Source organism: Carcharodon carcharias, chromosome 26 (genome assembly GCF_017639515.1).
Source record: "Carcharodon carcharias isolate sCarCar2 chromosome 26, sCarCar2.pri, whole genome shotgun sequence".
Taxonomy (NCBI): Eukaryota; Metazoa; Chordata; class Chondrichthyes; order Lamniformes; family Lamnidae; genus Carcharodon; species Carcharodon carcharias.
The window spans coordinates 6,696,051-6,712,010 of record NC_054492.1 but is presented as its reverse complement, the minus strand read 5'-3'; the positions used below and the strand labels follow the sequence as shown (position 1 = coordinate 6,712,010).

Genomic DNA, 15,960 nt, shown 5'->3' with positions numbered 1-15,960 from the left:
CAATAAATGATGACATTCCATTAGCTTTCCTAATTACTTGCTACACCTGCATACTAGCCTTTTGCAATTCATGCACTAAGCCACCCAAATCACTGCATCTCAGAGCTCTAAAATCTCTCACCATTTAGATAATATGCTTCTCTTTTATTCTTCCTTCCAAAATAGACAATTTCACATTTTCCCAGATCCTTTCCCACTCACTTAAACTATCAATATCTTTTTGTAGAAAATGCTGGAAAAACTCAGGTCTAGCAGCATCTGTGGAGAGAGAAATAGAGTTAATGTTTCAAGTCCGTATGACCCTTCTTCAGCTCTGAAGTTACGAGTAATTCGAGTGCAGTATAAACAGAGTTACATTTGATATTTCCAATCTAATAGGACCTTCCCCAAATCTAGGGAGTTTCAGAAAATTAAAACTAATGCATCAACTATCTCACTAGTCACTTCTTTTAAGACCCTCGGATGACGTCCATCAGGACCCAGGCACTTGTTTGCCCACAGCTCCAACAATTTACTCAGTACCACTTCACTGGTGATTGTAATTTTTCTGAGTTCCTCCCTCCTTTCCAGTTCCTGATTTATAGCTGTTAATGGGATGTTATTTGTAACCTCTATATTAAAGACTGATGCAAAATACCTGTTCATCTGCCATTTCCTTGTTTTCAATTCTCCAGACTCACTTTCTATAGGACTGACACTCATCACTTTGTTAACTCATTTCTTTTAAAAGTATTTATAGAAATTCTTACCATCTGTTTTTATATTTCTGGCAGGCTTTCTCTCGTACTCTAATTTTTCCCTCCTTATTAATCTTTTAGTCATCCTTTGCTGTTCCATATATTCTATTCAATCTTCTGGCCTTCCACCTATTTTTGCACAATTATAGACTTGCTCTTTAAGTTTGATACAATTTTTAACCTTTCGAGTTAACCACAGATGGGGTGTGTCCATCCCTTGGACATTTTCTTACTCGTTGGAATGTAGCTATTTAAGGGGATATTCCGAAATGTCGCCTAAAATGTTTACCACTGTATCTCTATTGACCTATTCCTTAACCTAATTTGCTAATTCACTTTAGCCAGCTCTGCTTTCGTGCCATCATAATTGTCCTTAATTAAGTTTAAAAACAGTCTCAGGCCCACTCCTCTCTCCCTCAAACTGAATGTAAAATTCAATCATACTATGGCTGCTGCTACTTAGGGGTGTCTTTGCTATGAGGTCATTAATTAATCCTATCTCGTTGCACAATACTGGGTCTAGTATAGCCTGTTCTCTGCTTGGCTCCAGAACATGCTGTTCTAAGAACCTATCCCAGAAATATTCTATGAACTCACATAGGCTACCTTTGCCCATCTGACTTTCCCAGTATATATGATTATAGCCATGCCTCTCTGACAAGCTCCCATTTCTTCCTTTATGCTCCATCCTACCATGTGGTTACTATTAGGGGGCCTGTACACGACTCCCACAAGTGACTTCTTGCCTTTATCATTTCTCATCTTTACCAAACCATTTCCACATGCTAGTTTCCAGAACTTAAGTCAGCCCTCTCTATTGTGTTAATACCATAACTAGCTAACAGAGCCACCCCTCTACCTTTTCCTCACTTCCTATCCTTCTTAAATGTCCTATACCCTTTAATATTCAGGTCCCAACCCATGTCCTCCTGTAGCCATGTCTCGGTAATGGCCGGCAAATTGTAATTTTTTATTTCTATGTGCACTCTCAGTTCACCTGTTTTTGTTTAGAATGCTTTGTGCATTCAGATACAGAGCCTTTAGTTTGATCCTTTTATTCTTTTTATAACCTCTAGTCTGTTCAGTTGATTTAATGTTAGGTTTGTACGCTGTATCCCTTCCTGTCACTGTCCATTTTTCATTTCCTGTAATAATGTCTTTCTCTTCTGCCTTGTCTGTACTCTTTTGATTTACCAAATCTTCCCAAAATTTGTACCCTTGTCCCCTGTACTTAGTTTAAAACCCTCGCTACTTCCCTAATTATGTGACTCGTAAGAACACCGGCCCCAGCACAGTTCAGGTATAGACCCCAATGGTACAGACCCCATTTTCCCCAGTATTGGTGCCAGTGCCCCACGGTCCGGAACCCACTTTTCCCACACCAGGCTTTGAGCCACACATTCGTCTCCCTAATCTGACTTGCACTATGCCAATTTGCAAGTAGCTCAAGTAATAATTCAGAGATTACCACATTTGAGGTTCTGCTTCTTAATTTTGTGCCAAGCTTCTCATACTGACTATGCAGAACCTCATTTGTCCTGCCTATGTCATTGGTACCAACATGGACCATGACGGCTTGGTCCTCCACCTCCCACTGCAAGTTCCTTTGTAGCCCTGAGCAGATGTCCTGAACCCTGGCACCAGGCAGGCAACACAGCCATCTGAACTCATGCTCTTTGCTGCAGAGAACGGTATCAATCACTCTGAATATGCTGCCACCTACTACCAGTACATTCCTTGCAACTCCCCCGCTTGAATGGCTTCTTGTACCACGATGCCAAGGCGAGATAGCTCATCCACGCTGCAGCCCCCACTTCCACTAAAGTAAGCTGAAAAATCTTCAAACCTGTTGGACATCGCAAGGGCTAAGTCTCCTGCAGTCCCACCCTCTAGGTCCCCTTACCTGCCTCATTTGCAGTCATACCCTCCTGTTCCTGACTGCTGACCAAATCAGAAGAGTCTTATCTAAGGGGTGTGATCGCCTCCTAGAATAAAATGTCCTGGTAAATTTCACCCTCCCTGATATGCTACAGTGTCTGTAGCACCAGCTCAATAACTTGGAGTTGAAGTTCCTGCAGCCACAAACACTTACTGCAGATGGTTTGCCCTGGATCACACCAGTATCCAGAAGCTCCCACATCCTGCAATCACAGCACATCACTTGCCCTGCCATCTCCAATACGTTAGTTAATTGATAATTGCTAATAAAGTCAAATGATGTATTTTGTTGCATTGATTGACAGGAAACCAGCAGTGGCTATGAAAATAGTGGCAATAGGTAAGCAGGGCTTGGTGTGGGGTAGAATCTAGGCAGTGAAATTTTGGTCAAGCTAGAGCTGGTCTTAGGGCAAAAGTCAGGAGAATGGTGAAATTAATGCTGGAGAAATTGAGCCTTAAAAGGTAATTAGAACATATATTGGAGTTTTAATGGCAGTAGCAGGCAGGTAAAGCAGAGGCATGCACCATTAGAGGTGGAAAAACGTGGTTTTGATAACTGGAACATAGGAGTTTAAAGCTCAACTCATGGCATAGCCTGAACAAGCAGCTGAGGGGGGAACTAAAGTGGGGGGAGGAGTCAGGTTGAATTCACCATATCTATACGTGGGTCTATTTCCTCAGATGAATCTGGACAGCGGAAAATGCAAATCCACTCAATATTCTCAAGATAGATTTGACCACAGGTTAAGTGGCGAGTTGCCTTCACACTTGAAGGTGCAAAGTGATGGCTATACTCAAACAATTTGGGTGGGAGGGACGGGGGACAGGGTTTGGAGGGTTAATGGCATTCAAGACAGAATCAAAAGGTGCTGTTTAGTTGCAGAATTGTGGTAGATGCAGGACCAGAGGTAACAAAACAACATGTTGATTACTCTGCCTTCTCAATAAGGGAGCTGGCACACAGGCATTGTTGCCTGTGATCAAATCCCAAATCAACTACAACGTCTGCTCTACTCAACAGTATAAGCACAGAACAGGACCAATAGAAACCAGTAATTATACACATCTCCCTTTGTAACTGTCAGGTAAATAAAGCTTTGCTAACTTTTAGAATAAACTGACATAGTTAAGATTATTAACAGGTGCACTCACTATGAAAAAATATGATTGTTCACTAATAAATATATACTTGTTATATTTTTGATTTAGGTGAAAACCTGACATTCCATATTGTGACTAAACAGTTATTTAAGTTTCACATAAATTTCCCAGGAGTGAAGTTGCTTACTTACCTTGATTGGCCAGATGTAGAGGAGGAGGAGAAAGATGATGGTATTTCTGGGAGATTCTCTTCTGTGCATTGAACAGGATACACTTCAGTTAAACTACTCAAATTGGGAGATGCTGTACAAAGAACAGATAAATAAATTATACAGTGTAGTACCTAATATGCAGCATTGTGAAGCAGGTCAATTTAGCATTGCTATGAGATCTTCTAGTCTTCAAACTAATAATGAGTAAGGGCAGTAAGATGGTTAAAAGATTACAATGTCAGCCATGGCTGTTACTTCATGTGCACCTCTGATTCAGAAGGTTATGGGCCTCTCTTGAGACTTGAGCACATAAACCAAGCTGACACTTCAGCTGAGTTACAGAGGGAGTGCTGCACTGTCTGAAGTGCCATCTTTTCAATCTGGCCTAGAGTGCTCTGTCTGCCCTCTCAGGTGCATGTAAAAGATCCCATGGCACTATACAAAGAATAGTAAGCGGCTCTTCCCAGTACCCTGGTCAATATTTATCTCTGAACCACATCATGAAAATGGATTACCTGTTCATTATTACATTATTAAGGGATCTTGCTGCGCGCAAATTGGCTGCTGTGTTTTGTACATTATAACAGAAATACTTCATTGATTGTGAAGCGCTCTGGGACATTCTGAATTTGTGAAAAGCAGTTTAAAAACTCAATTTCTTTTTTCTTTAAATATACTCTGATTCTTACTACTGAGCAAATGCATCTTATATAGTGTATAAAGTTACTGCTAGTTCAGTTAAAATTTCATTACAAAACAAGGAACATTAATTTTCTGAACATATGTATATTTGCAACTAACTTTAAACTATAAACACTTGACGGGATTGGATAGAAAGCATGTGGGCACGTTCTGCATCTTACCAAACTTAGTCTTTCCTGTTGACTCCATGACTGTGTAGATATTACATTCTCCTAAATGAAGAGAGGAGTGGGAGTAAAGGACACAAAATTGGTGTCTTCAAACATCACCCGATGGTCAGCCATAGAATGACACTGCCAAAGGCCGACCTGTAGGCTCTCACTCACCCTCTCACAACAAGGCAAAATAAATAGCAATCGAGTCTCAAATTGGATAAATCATTTTGTCAATTTGTTTTCTTTAGATGATCATACATCACATGCAATTCTCTGATTAAAACACAAATATGTAGTTGAATTTTATATTCATTTTGCCAAACATTTTAAGTAAAATTAAATAGTGAAGATATTTAAAAAAGGTTTAAAAGCTGAAATAATGGAGTTATAAATGAATGCTTGAGATTACTATAGGGATTTGTAAGGTGACTCAATGCTGCTCTACAACACTCATCTTTCAAGTGCCAGATCGCTAGGCGACAATGTAGAAGTGTTTTTCAAATTAGCCCTAAACTCAATGAAGGTTACCACCAGTAAGATCATAACACCATCAATCGTGCAGTTAGAATATTCACTGATACAAAGGATGATAAAAGCTTGCAGAATTTGTTCATTCGACTGCTGCTTTAACTATTTCCATAACCATTTCGCAACTTCTGGTCAGTGCATGGCATTTTCTTTTGACTCTGATGATAAAGACTAGTTCTATAGGTGTCTTTGGGCATCAGTACTCCAGTGGTTCATGTAGCTCAAGTTAAAGAAAATAATTGTGTTCACCCAAGAGGCTCAGCCTTTAAACAATTTGATATCAAGGAGCCCAAAACGCCATCAGTAAAATCTAATTTCAAAGTTGAACAATTGCTTCTGAATGCTGGTAGACACAACAGTTGATGTGGAGACTGACTTGGCCTGGGTGGTAGATGCTCTGGTTGATCCAAGTGGAACAGTGATTAGGCAGCGATTTGGTTGAGCTCTGTATCAAGGCAAAACTCAACCAGCTTCCATGGATTAACGAGCTAAGACACAAAAAAGAGACAAGCAGGCCTAGTCATCACGAGCTTAACAGAAACAGAAGCAAAGACAACAACCAAACATTGTACAAAATAGTGAAGAGACTACAGAAAAAAAATGCCCAGCCCTCCTGTGGCACTGTAGTAGTCAATAGATGCTAACCTATTGCAATAACCAACCAGAGTCATGAGCTGTTGCTCGCATCCATATTCAGAGCTTCACCTTGAGGAACGCCTCAATAGAGACAAAAATGCAAAATTGACTCATCAGTATCCAGCAAGTCCTCCCCTCCAAAAGGCGATTAAAAAACCTTAACAAGAAATCAGGTGATCAATGGATTACATTCTAAAACACTTAAACCTCAGGACAAAATCTGAAATTAAACCATACACAACCTGAATAATCAACCACCGTTCTCCTGGTTGACTGATTGTTACCTTCTCCTCTTCCAGTCAAGTCTGACCCTGTCAGAACAATTACCATCAAACCATTAGCAACATGGAAGACGCCATGAGACAGACCCAGAATATGACGCAATGACAACATTTAAGTGTTCCTTTACAGAACAAGCCTTACGCCTGATGAGGCACAAGCAAGAGTCCAGAACCGTGATGGCTAGAAGAAACCCGGTAACAGCAATTTCCTTTATGGACAAGAGGATGCCACGCGATGAGTAACTGTACGTACAAGAAATCAGATGCTGCCAGACTTGCTAACTATTTCCAGAATTTTCTGTTTTTCATTTCAGATTTCCAGCATCCAAACTATTTTGCTTTTCCACAAGAAATCCAACTAAGCATTGCAATGAAAGCATGGATTAAAAGAGAGTGAAATTATTCTATGTCAATATTAAAAGACATCTTCCATTACAGATTATATAAGGGATGCAAGAACACACATTTATGTTTTGACACAAAGGATACTTTTCTTCCGTTTAAAGAAACTCCAACCAAAATTATGGAGACACAAAGGTTTCAGGAAAAAGGGCAAAAATATGCTACCTCTTACTCCCACAAAACTCCCCAGCTCCTAACACTCTCTCCTGAAGGAAATGACCCATGGCAAAGGGGAATTCCATAGGTGTCAACTGCTCTTCAGTACCTACCCAAGTGACTATTCTTCACTTAATAGCCTGAACAGCAAGACAATTGAGTCAACTCGTGCAAGTATCAAATTTCAACTGGGGAGCTGAGATTTATTTATGACCATCATCTAAAGAGAGATTAAACACTTGAAATTTCCAATTTCAAGGGTAAATAGGTTGGGGCTGTTGTTTCCTGCTGGCAAAGGTATATGATTTTTGACAAGTCTGTGCTAAATCAGATGGCAAACTTAACATTACCATCAGAACCTGGTGATGCTACACCTTGAAAACATTTTTAAAAACTAATTAAAATTTGAAAGTATAGAAGGTAATGATTTGAACATTAATTAAGCAGAGGGCAATCACTCCCCAAGAAGGGATTGATTATTCGCAATAATCAAAAGATCATGCACTGCCTTGCGACTCCAATAAAAGAAAGATTCACATGACTGCTTCATACCAGGGCATATCACAATTCTGAGATACTGGAAATCAATAGCCAGCACCTCTCGAGGGTATTGAGTTCAAGGAAGTGACATTAGTTTTCAAACTTGGGATGAAATCTCTCCTTTAGCCCTAACTTGGTTTTAAGCAGGAAGTGATTCTAGCACAAGCTATACCTCATATGTAATTAAACAAATTCAGTGCAGAGTGCTTAAAAATCAACTGCAGTTACAAATTACATTTTTGTTTAAAAAGTATTTACCTGGACTGATTCTGCCATTATTGTTTTGCCTTTGAAGAAAATCCTTATAGCAAACAGAACACATGCCATTCGTTCGCGGGTTCCCATAAAATCCACAGCCAGTGGTACACAGCATAGGCACTTGAGTCTGATTGGTTTCTTGAGCCATGTTCCTTCAACAGACCTTGCAAAAGGAAGTTAGAAACTGTTAAGAGTCATGGCTACCAGATATGACAGACACAAAGTCAGAAATGCACTGCTGTTGTAGGCTGCACTGACCTCTGCGCAAACAGCATGGAAAGAAAACTAGAAAAAAAACTCTCAATGTTTGCAGATCATACAATTACAATGTTCTTTTCCTTTCCAGGGCCTTAACTCTTTGCTGGGCACTGGCCACTTGTGGCTGATATTGTAGATATGGCTAATTGCACTTCCAATTAATAAAATTGAGTAATAGACATGATCATGGGCATGTGCTCACAAAACTCATTCACATGGTGGTCAGCACATGTGCTTTCACATTTTTGTGTGTTTGTTGGCAAAATGGTGAGGCAAAAAAGTGTGTGAAGGCTTTCATCATCGAGTGCTTTACTTCCATGGTGACTGCATGGTGTACATGTTAATATACAGATGTGAAGTACATTTAGCTGTATTGCGTGCGCGTATCCAAAATGTTTTCTACTAAAATTACCACATGTGGCTAAAACAGTATCCCTATATCCAAACCTGCGGCCAGTCTGATTTCTACTGGACTCTGAGCTGATCCATTACAAAAGGAAACCAATCATTAACCCTTTCTGGTCTGCACAGTTTAGCTATTCTGAATAGTTGGGCTGAAATCATCAGGAACCAACTGAATTCTTGTCTTAAATTCACAATTACTTCTTTAAACGATACATTTTTTAAAAATCCACTTTTCTTATTGTAAATAGCACAACTGAGACAGTACCATACAGGTGAAAGGGTAAAGAGAACAGTGACATAGCAGCTAAGGTATATACCATCACATAAGACACATTAAGCTTTGCTTTGGGGGTGGTCGGGTGGTGGCGGGTGGGGTTAGGAAGAGAGAGAGCGCATGCAAGATGGAGAGGGAAGATCACCAGAAAATAAGCTACATGCCACCGTCATGGTAAGTTATCAATTTGTTAATGAAATTTCAAATGCCTAAAACAGATAGTATAGAACTAAGAGGGAGAATTCAGTGACCAATAAAAAGAAATCACCCTGCTTTTCAGCCACTTCAGGCTTCATTTCTACTGCCAGTGTTGGGAGGTTGGAGATTTTTATTGCAGCAAAGAGTAGACAAAAGCATTCATTTAGCTCCTACCTGTAAAAAGCTACAAGTGATTACATCAGTTGTACAATTCAGTGGCACAAAGTACAACTAGAATATGTGGACTAACAACTGAATTAATTGGACATCTTTCCACAATTTCAATATCAGGATAGCTCACTCATGTCAATTAGCTTGCTCTGCTTTTCTAGATTTTAAAGCTAAGAACTGAAAATTACAGCATCTGACAATTTGTTTATTATTATTGCTCAGAAAAACCTGCAATAAGCAATGCAGTTCATTAAAATGTGGGGATTTAATGTAAAATTTAAATTATTGCTGAAGTTGAGGAGGAGGAATAAAAGTGAAATGATGCAACTGAGACAGTTTTACATACAAAATTACTAAAATAAAGGGAATGGGTTGTTTAGAAATGAGTTGAGGAAGTTAAAATATAAATCTACAAAGAGGAAGATTTAATAGTTAGGTTGGAAAGTGAATTTATTAAAACACTGGTATGAAAAGGTATATGATATTTCAGCACATTAAAAGACACCAAAATTATTTCAATTTCCAAGGAGACTTAAGATTTTTCTTACAAAACTTTGCAGGAATGTTCAATCATAAAACCAGAGAAAACACTAAAATAAAATATAATCCAATAAAATCTGATTCAAGAATCTCTGATTAAAGTTTAACCAAACTAGTTCACTTCAAAATAATGTGGAACTAACTGGCAGGCAGGTATTATCACCAAAATTATGATTCTCAGTTAAATAGCCAAGCATGGGTTCACATTTTTAATCACTGCAGCATCACACTTGCACTCAAACAGGATCCTCACTGGAAAGTATTATTTATACCAGCTCCTCCCAATGTTTAAGCTGCTTCCTTCACAGTCCATCATGGATTTAATTATCAAATTGGTGGGTTTTTAAATTACTGTTGGCTTTCCCATGCTAGCAGGAATGATTGCCTTTCGTGAGTCTGAAAATGGCTGATGAGGCCAATTTGGGATCTGCAGACTTTATGGCATAGAAGGCATCTGTTGTCATGTGTTACCAGTTCAGATCATGGTGTGTTCAGGTCATGGTGTGTTCTTTTTGCCACTCTTGCTTCGCTTCATTGTGTCATTGTTGGACCTCAAAATGCTGGGATTCTTTCCACATACACTACTACCTGGTTTGATCCAAGGCAATGGACTCCCAGGAGTTGATGTCAATGTTGCATTTCTTCATGTTGGCTTCCAGCATATCCTTAAAGCTCTTCCTCTGTACCCTCTGGTGCATCTGCCTATCTGCCTTGACTGAGCTGGGAGAAAAGAACCTGCTTTGGGAGCCTGGGAACCAGACATCTGAACTACATGACCAACACAATGAAGCTGATGGCAGATGACCCTAGACTCAATGCCTCTGGTGCCTGCCTGCAAGACAACACTGACGTCGGTGCATCTGCCCTCCCACTTACGATGCAAGATTGTTGGTATGGTATGGCTCCAGAGTTCTTGGGTGCCTCCTATACATTGTACCAGGCTAAAACATGGACAATAAGGAAGGGATCACAACCGCATGGTAGACCATGAGCTTGGTTTCAGTTTTGATGTCACAGTCTTCAAACACACACTTCCTCGGGTGTCCAAAAGATCAACCAGGGTGAACAGCAGATTTCAGGAGATGCTGGATTTTTGCATCAATGTTAGCCTCCTCTGAAAGCTAACTTCCATGGTACTGCATGGTTCCATAGTTTTCAGGCACTCATCACGAATCCCAATCAATGGGGTTGGGCGTGTACATTTGGAGCTTGCTGAATAAAATTCATGTCAAAGCTCAGTAAACTAACTTAGCACACATATACAGCTTGATAAAACAATTTATCGTGCACACAGCTTTCCTGAGTTTTATTCATCCAGAACTCTAGTTTAAAAAATGGTGCATAATTAATAGCTGGTTTGCAAAGATAAGCTTGTTTTCTTGAAATCAGCAGGGAATTACCTTGCAAGTAACCAAAGAGATTTTAGGAAAAAAAGCATATTTTCTATTGTCACTGACAGAATGTATGTATTCTCTCACTGCCATAATCAGTATATTTTTGTATGGAAAGAGGTGCATCTTTTCTTACCTTTGGAGTGAGCATTCCAAATACAGCAGTAAGCTTTTGAGAGTTTAAAATAGTTACTTATTTGCCTCAAACTTACTGAATAAACAACGTCACATGCACTGTCTCACTCACGCACACACAAAAACCGAATACAAATAAAAATGGTACAGATTTACAGATTACAGTTAATTCAGTCTCTGATTTACAAGTCTTCCATGTGGCAAGTTGCTCGAATGGATTTGATGATTTTAAGTTGAAGTAAGGGTCTTGTAAGGGTCACAGCAGGTTTTGAGATTTCTTGCAGTAAAGTATCTAGGACGTCGGGTTCCCAGATGAGCTTTGAAACTGCAACAGGTTAAGTACTTTGGCTGTTTGATGACTTGCAGCTAGTTTCAGAGTCTGCTTCTCAGACTGGCTGATGACCTGATTGGTCTGATGGATCTGCTGAGTCCTGGATAATAAGGGTGCAGTCCCGAAAACCAGTTTTGATCACATTACCACTGGGTCAACACTTCTGAGGCCCACCCAGTCTGGTTTGGATTGGGGAGACCACTGTGATACAATGTGAAGTTGATAGTAGCCAGTGAGTTTCAATCTTCTCTTTTGTTCAGTATGAAACATGGAGACAGGCAGTCTAGAAACACCATAGTCTTTAGAGGTATTGGCCCATCCTTAAACAAAGAAATGTGTGAATTTCACAGATAACTGAAGCACCCTCACCTATGTCCATATTTAATTAACTATGTGCCAAGAGACTTGACACTGGCTATGGTTCAGATGCTAAAAGTTACATGATTTGTAGCAGCCAGTTTAACAGCTTGTGTCCAATTTTTTTTTAAGTATTGGTTGAAAGTTTATATTATCTACTGTAATGGGCATGACACCATTAAGGTAACTATAAAATGTTACACATTCATTACAATGGAGTGGGGTCGGTAAAAAATAAATAAATAACACTACTATAATAACATGGGGTTATTAACACAATGACAATGATATTCACAAGTTTGTGGTGAGTACTGGTCAATGTATCAGCTAGAGATTCATTGTACTGAAAGTCCCATCTGCCACACACAAAGCTTCTAATTAAAGCGATACAATCTTATACAGAAACATTATAGAAAATAAAGCTTATTTTACATAGTTTAAAAATCCTACATAGCATTAACAGTGTAGGAACAGGCCACTCAAAGGAACAGGAGTTGGCCATTTAGTGCCTCAAGCCTGTTCTGCCATTCAATTAGATCATATCTGATCTGCAAATCTGACTCCATATATACATCTTTGCCCCATATCCCTTAATACTTTGGCAAACAAAAATATATCTTAGCTTTAAAATTAACAATTGATTTAGCATCAATTTTAGCTCAGAGGAACTCCAAACTTCTACCACCCTTTGTGTGTCAAAGTTTTCCTAATTTCATTCCTAAAAAGGGTCTCTAATTTTTAGGCTACATCCCCAAGCCATAAAATCTGTTTCAGCTAGTTGGGGAACCTAGCTACCTAACTGGTCTACCCTGGCGGTTATGAGAGTCTCCTCCATCACCACTTCCCCACAACACTCAAAATCTTCGTCTAAACCTATTAGCATATCCTCCGATTATTTTCTCCCTCATGTTTTTACCTGTGGTAGTGAATTCCACATTCTTATTAATCTTTAGGTGAAGAAGTTTCTTCCGAATTCTTTTTTGGGCTGACTGGTGACTATCTGGCTCCTAATTTTGATTTCATCTACAATTTTCTTTTCTGCAAAGCAGGCTCAACATATTTCAATCCTAAAGGTTGTTGGAACTATTAAACACTCAATCTCTGGACCACTGTTTAATTTTCTAGTCTGAGTCTAATAGAATCAAAATTTCAATTGTGTGTGTAGTCTATATCATAATAAAAAGTAGCACATGAATCTGCAAACTACAAAAATGTTTTCCAAACATTACTCAACCTTCAATTTTCTAGTTATTGCTGACTATGTTCTCCAGAAAAACATTGTGTGTGTTATAAAAAAGGTTTAGTTTGATTGCTGATAAATTATCTGAAATATAGCCCAATATCAGCTGAGCAACTCAGGTCATCTCACTACAATACAATGTGCTCTTGGTTCACATGTAAACAGTGAGAAGTTGTCGTCCTTGACAGCACACATCCACCACACTGGTGAACTTTTGTTCTATAGTGACCTTTCTAATATTCAAATCACAAATAACATCCACACTAAACATCTTCCACAATCAATCACATTTACATTCAGGCGTCCTTATTAATTGAACTCCCAGGCTCAAGCTTAAACTCCACTTTAAAAAATAGAAATATTACAGGTGCACTTTATGGCAACAAAACAAAACTACTCTACTCATCATTTAAATTTTAACCTGTTCAGTTTTTAGCAAGAGGGGTATCAGAACGCTACAGATCGGCACAGCTTTTTTCATATATTCATTCATGGGATGTGGGCTTCACTGGCCAAGGCCAGCATTTATTGCCCAACCTTAACTGCCCTTGAGAAGGTGGTGGTGAGCTGCCTTCTTGAACCGGTTCAGTCCATGTGCTGTAGCGACACGCACAGTGCTGTTGGGAAGGGAGTTCCAGGGTTTTGACCCACGGCAGTCAGCCAGATTGTGACCAGACACAGCAATGTAAAGGTCAATTTCCTAATTAAAATCCCATAATTTATTCCCACACATACATTGCAGCAGCAATGCTATTTGCAAATCTGTATTTTGCATTTTACATCAACCCCAACCATTTTCTAAACCTAATTCAACTATGATAGATGCACATAAAAACTGCATTTTGTTTTTTTAATTAAAAGAAATGTATTTTATCCCACGTAAAAAATAAAGACAAGTTTCCACTAAGTCCAGTTGCATTGTTAGTACAAATTTATATAAATTCAAACCTGGAAGATTGAAAGTTACTTTTTTTTAAAAATTCTCGACTAAGAGAGCAATGAAGAAGCGTACTTTGGTCTTCTGCACAGGCTATCAGGGCCAGTATGGTGCGAGCTTATTGCTGTAACCGCATATGCATAAAGAACATTTGCAGAAGCGTCTGTCTTAGTCACTGTTGGTATCTAATTCAGCAGAATCCAAATGCCACCAAGCTGCAATCCAAGTACAGATTTTTAAAGTGATAAATTACAAATAATATAAAGATCTATTACACACTTCATGTAGACGAACTCAATTGTTATAAATGAACACCATTAAATAAATCCTTTTTGCTTCAATAGTTAGAACTTTAGCCTAACTGGTTGGAGTTTAGATTAGTCTTTCACACATCCACAAACATCCCAAAGCACTTCACACAAAAATATTTGTTTTTGAAGTATAGCACTTACTGCTAGGTTAATACATTACTTTAAAAATCAGCCAACTGCTACAACTGAGAAAATCTACTTCAGATTAACCTTGAGTCACCTACTAAATCACTGTACAAAAGTACAATGTGAAATACACTCAAAGCAGTAGAAGAAAATAAAGTACTCAGTTAACTGAAGATTTCAAGTAAACTGGATTAATTTGAGCAGACTGTAGCAGGATTTCATGTGCTAGAAACTCATCCTTGGATTACAAAGCTGAACATTTTTCTATCAAACTGTCCGCTAATTAAAAGTTGTTTAAAAATCCAAAATTCCCAGCATATACCTCAATTTCTTGATTTTTGCATAATTTATATATCTGACTGGATACAGGTGTCACCTCTCCCCCGGGTTTACTGTAATACTTATTGTTTAGTAAGCACAAGATTAACTGTCAGTCAATGTGATGTCATTTCAGTAAGCCCCACCCACTACAGGACCGCCCAATCTGGATAAAAACTGAAAATATCAGAAATACAGCTAATTAACTAAATAAGCTACTTTGGATCATAATTTCCTATAGACTGTTTTACCTGGAGGGTCACTTATAGACAAAAAACTGTTTCAAAGGCAAAATACTGCAGATGCAAGTAAAAACATAAATAAAGATAGAAAATGCTAGAAGTATGCGGCAGGAGTAAAACAGAATTGACACATCAGATCAATGATCTTTCATCAGAACTGGGAAAAATTAGAAATGTAATAGGTTTTAAGCAAGTGAAAGATGGAAAAAGAACAAAAGAGAAGGTCTGAGACAAGAGGGATTAAATGACAAAAGTTGTTGGTGCAGGTCTAAAGGAATGATAATTGGACATGCAAAGAGACAAAAGATGTGTCTAGAGAAGGTATGAAATGGCAGAACAATGACCAGCTGACAGCCAAAAGCAAAAACAATGAAAAAAAACCAAGAGTAAAAATGAAACTTGCAAAAAAGAACCCATACAAAATCCACCTGCCAGTCCTCCCAACTACAGCAATATTATTCTGGGATGCCATGCAGGGAAGAAACACAAACAAGATTTTTTAAAAAGCACAAGTTCCATCTTTATGTAACCTCCCCCTCAGCTCTGCCATTTTACATGACCAATTGATCATAGATAAGACCAATCACTTCCTTGTATCGCTTACCATCCTTACCCTCCTGATTTTTCCAACCACACTTCCATCTAAGTTTAACCCAGACAAAAAAAAATCTCAGTTGTTTAAAGCTGTAATTTCCTACTGCCAACTGCTCAGCCTTTGCTCCTCTATTCATCATATTCCCACAGCTGTCAATCTGCTCTCCCAATTTCCTTACTTCCACAGGTGATGCCCCAGTCTGAAGGGAACTAACTCCTATCTCAGCTGTCCACCCTGGTATGACCTTCATTTTCAAGGATCAGAGATTCTGTGACCAGATATGTTTCAACCACATCCGGCCTCACATTCCACTGTCAAATCTGCCCTTAAATCAGGATAATCTGCAAATAAAAGGCCACCCTCCACCTTTTTTCTGCACAATCAGCACCCAAGCACAAACATCACCAATATGGAAGGACTTATTTGTCAACAGGATTGAGGTTATCCATTCAGTTCTCTCTTGCTTTCACCTTCTTCCAAGTAAA

General features: G+C 38.8%; 1 protein-coding gene across 15 annotated transcripts in view; it reads right to left on the bottom strand.

Annotated features, from left to right (window-relative positions):
• zfand6 (zinc finger, AN1-type domain 6) overlaps nt 1-15,960 on the bottom strand; it is a 48,314-nt gene that overhangs the window by 22,976 nt on the left and 9,378 nt on the right. For 3 of the 15 annotated variants that reach the window (XM_041174781.1, XM_041174789.1, XM_041174784.1), the window contains exons 2-7: nt 13,959-14,098; nt 11,020-11,669; nt 7,647-7,809; nt 6,252-6,320; nt 4,852-4,902; nt 3,968-4,079 (exon numbers count right to left, since the gene is read on the bottom strand). In XM_041174781.1, coding sequence (XP_041030715.1) covers nt 3,968-4,079; nt 4,852-4,902; nt 6,252-6,320; nt 7,647-7,794 — 380 coding nt within the window. In that variant the 5' untranslated portion in view covers nt 7,795-7,809; nt 11,020-11,669; nt 13,959-14,098. Of the gene's footprint in view, nt 1-3,967; nt 4,080-4,851; nt 5,862-6,018; nt 6,167-6,251; nt 6,321-7,646; nt 7,810-11,019; nt 11,670-13,958; nt 14,099-15,960 lie in introns of those variants that run through there. The other 12 variants (XM_041174787.1, XM_041174791.1, XM_041174790.1 and 9 more) reach the window with 9 other exon arrangements.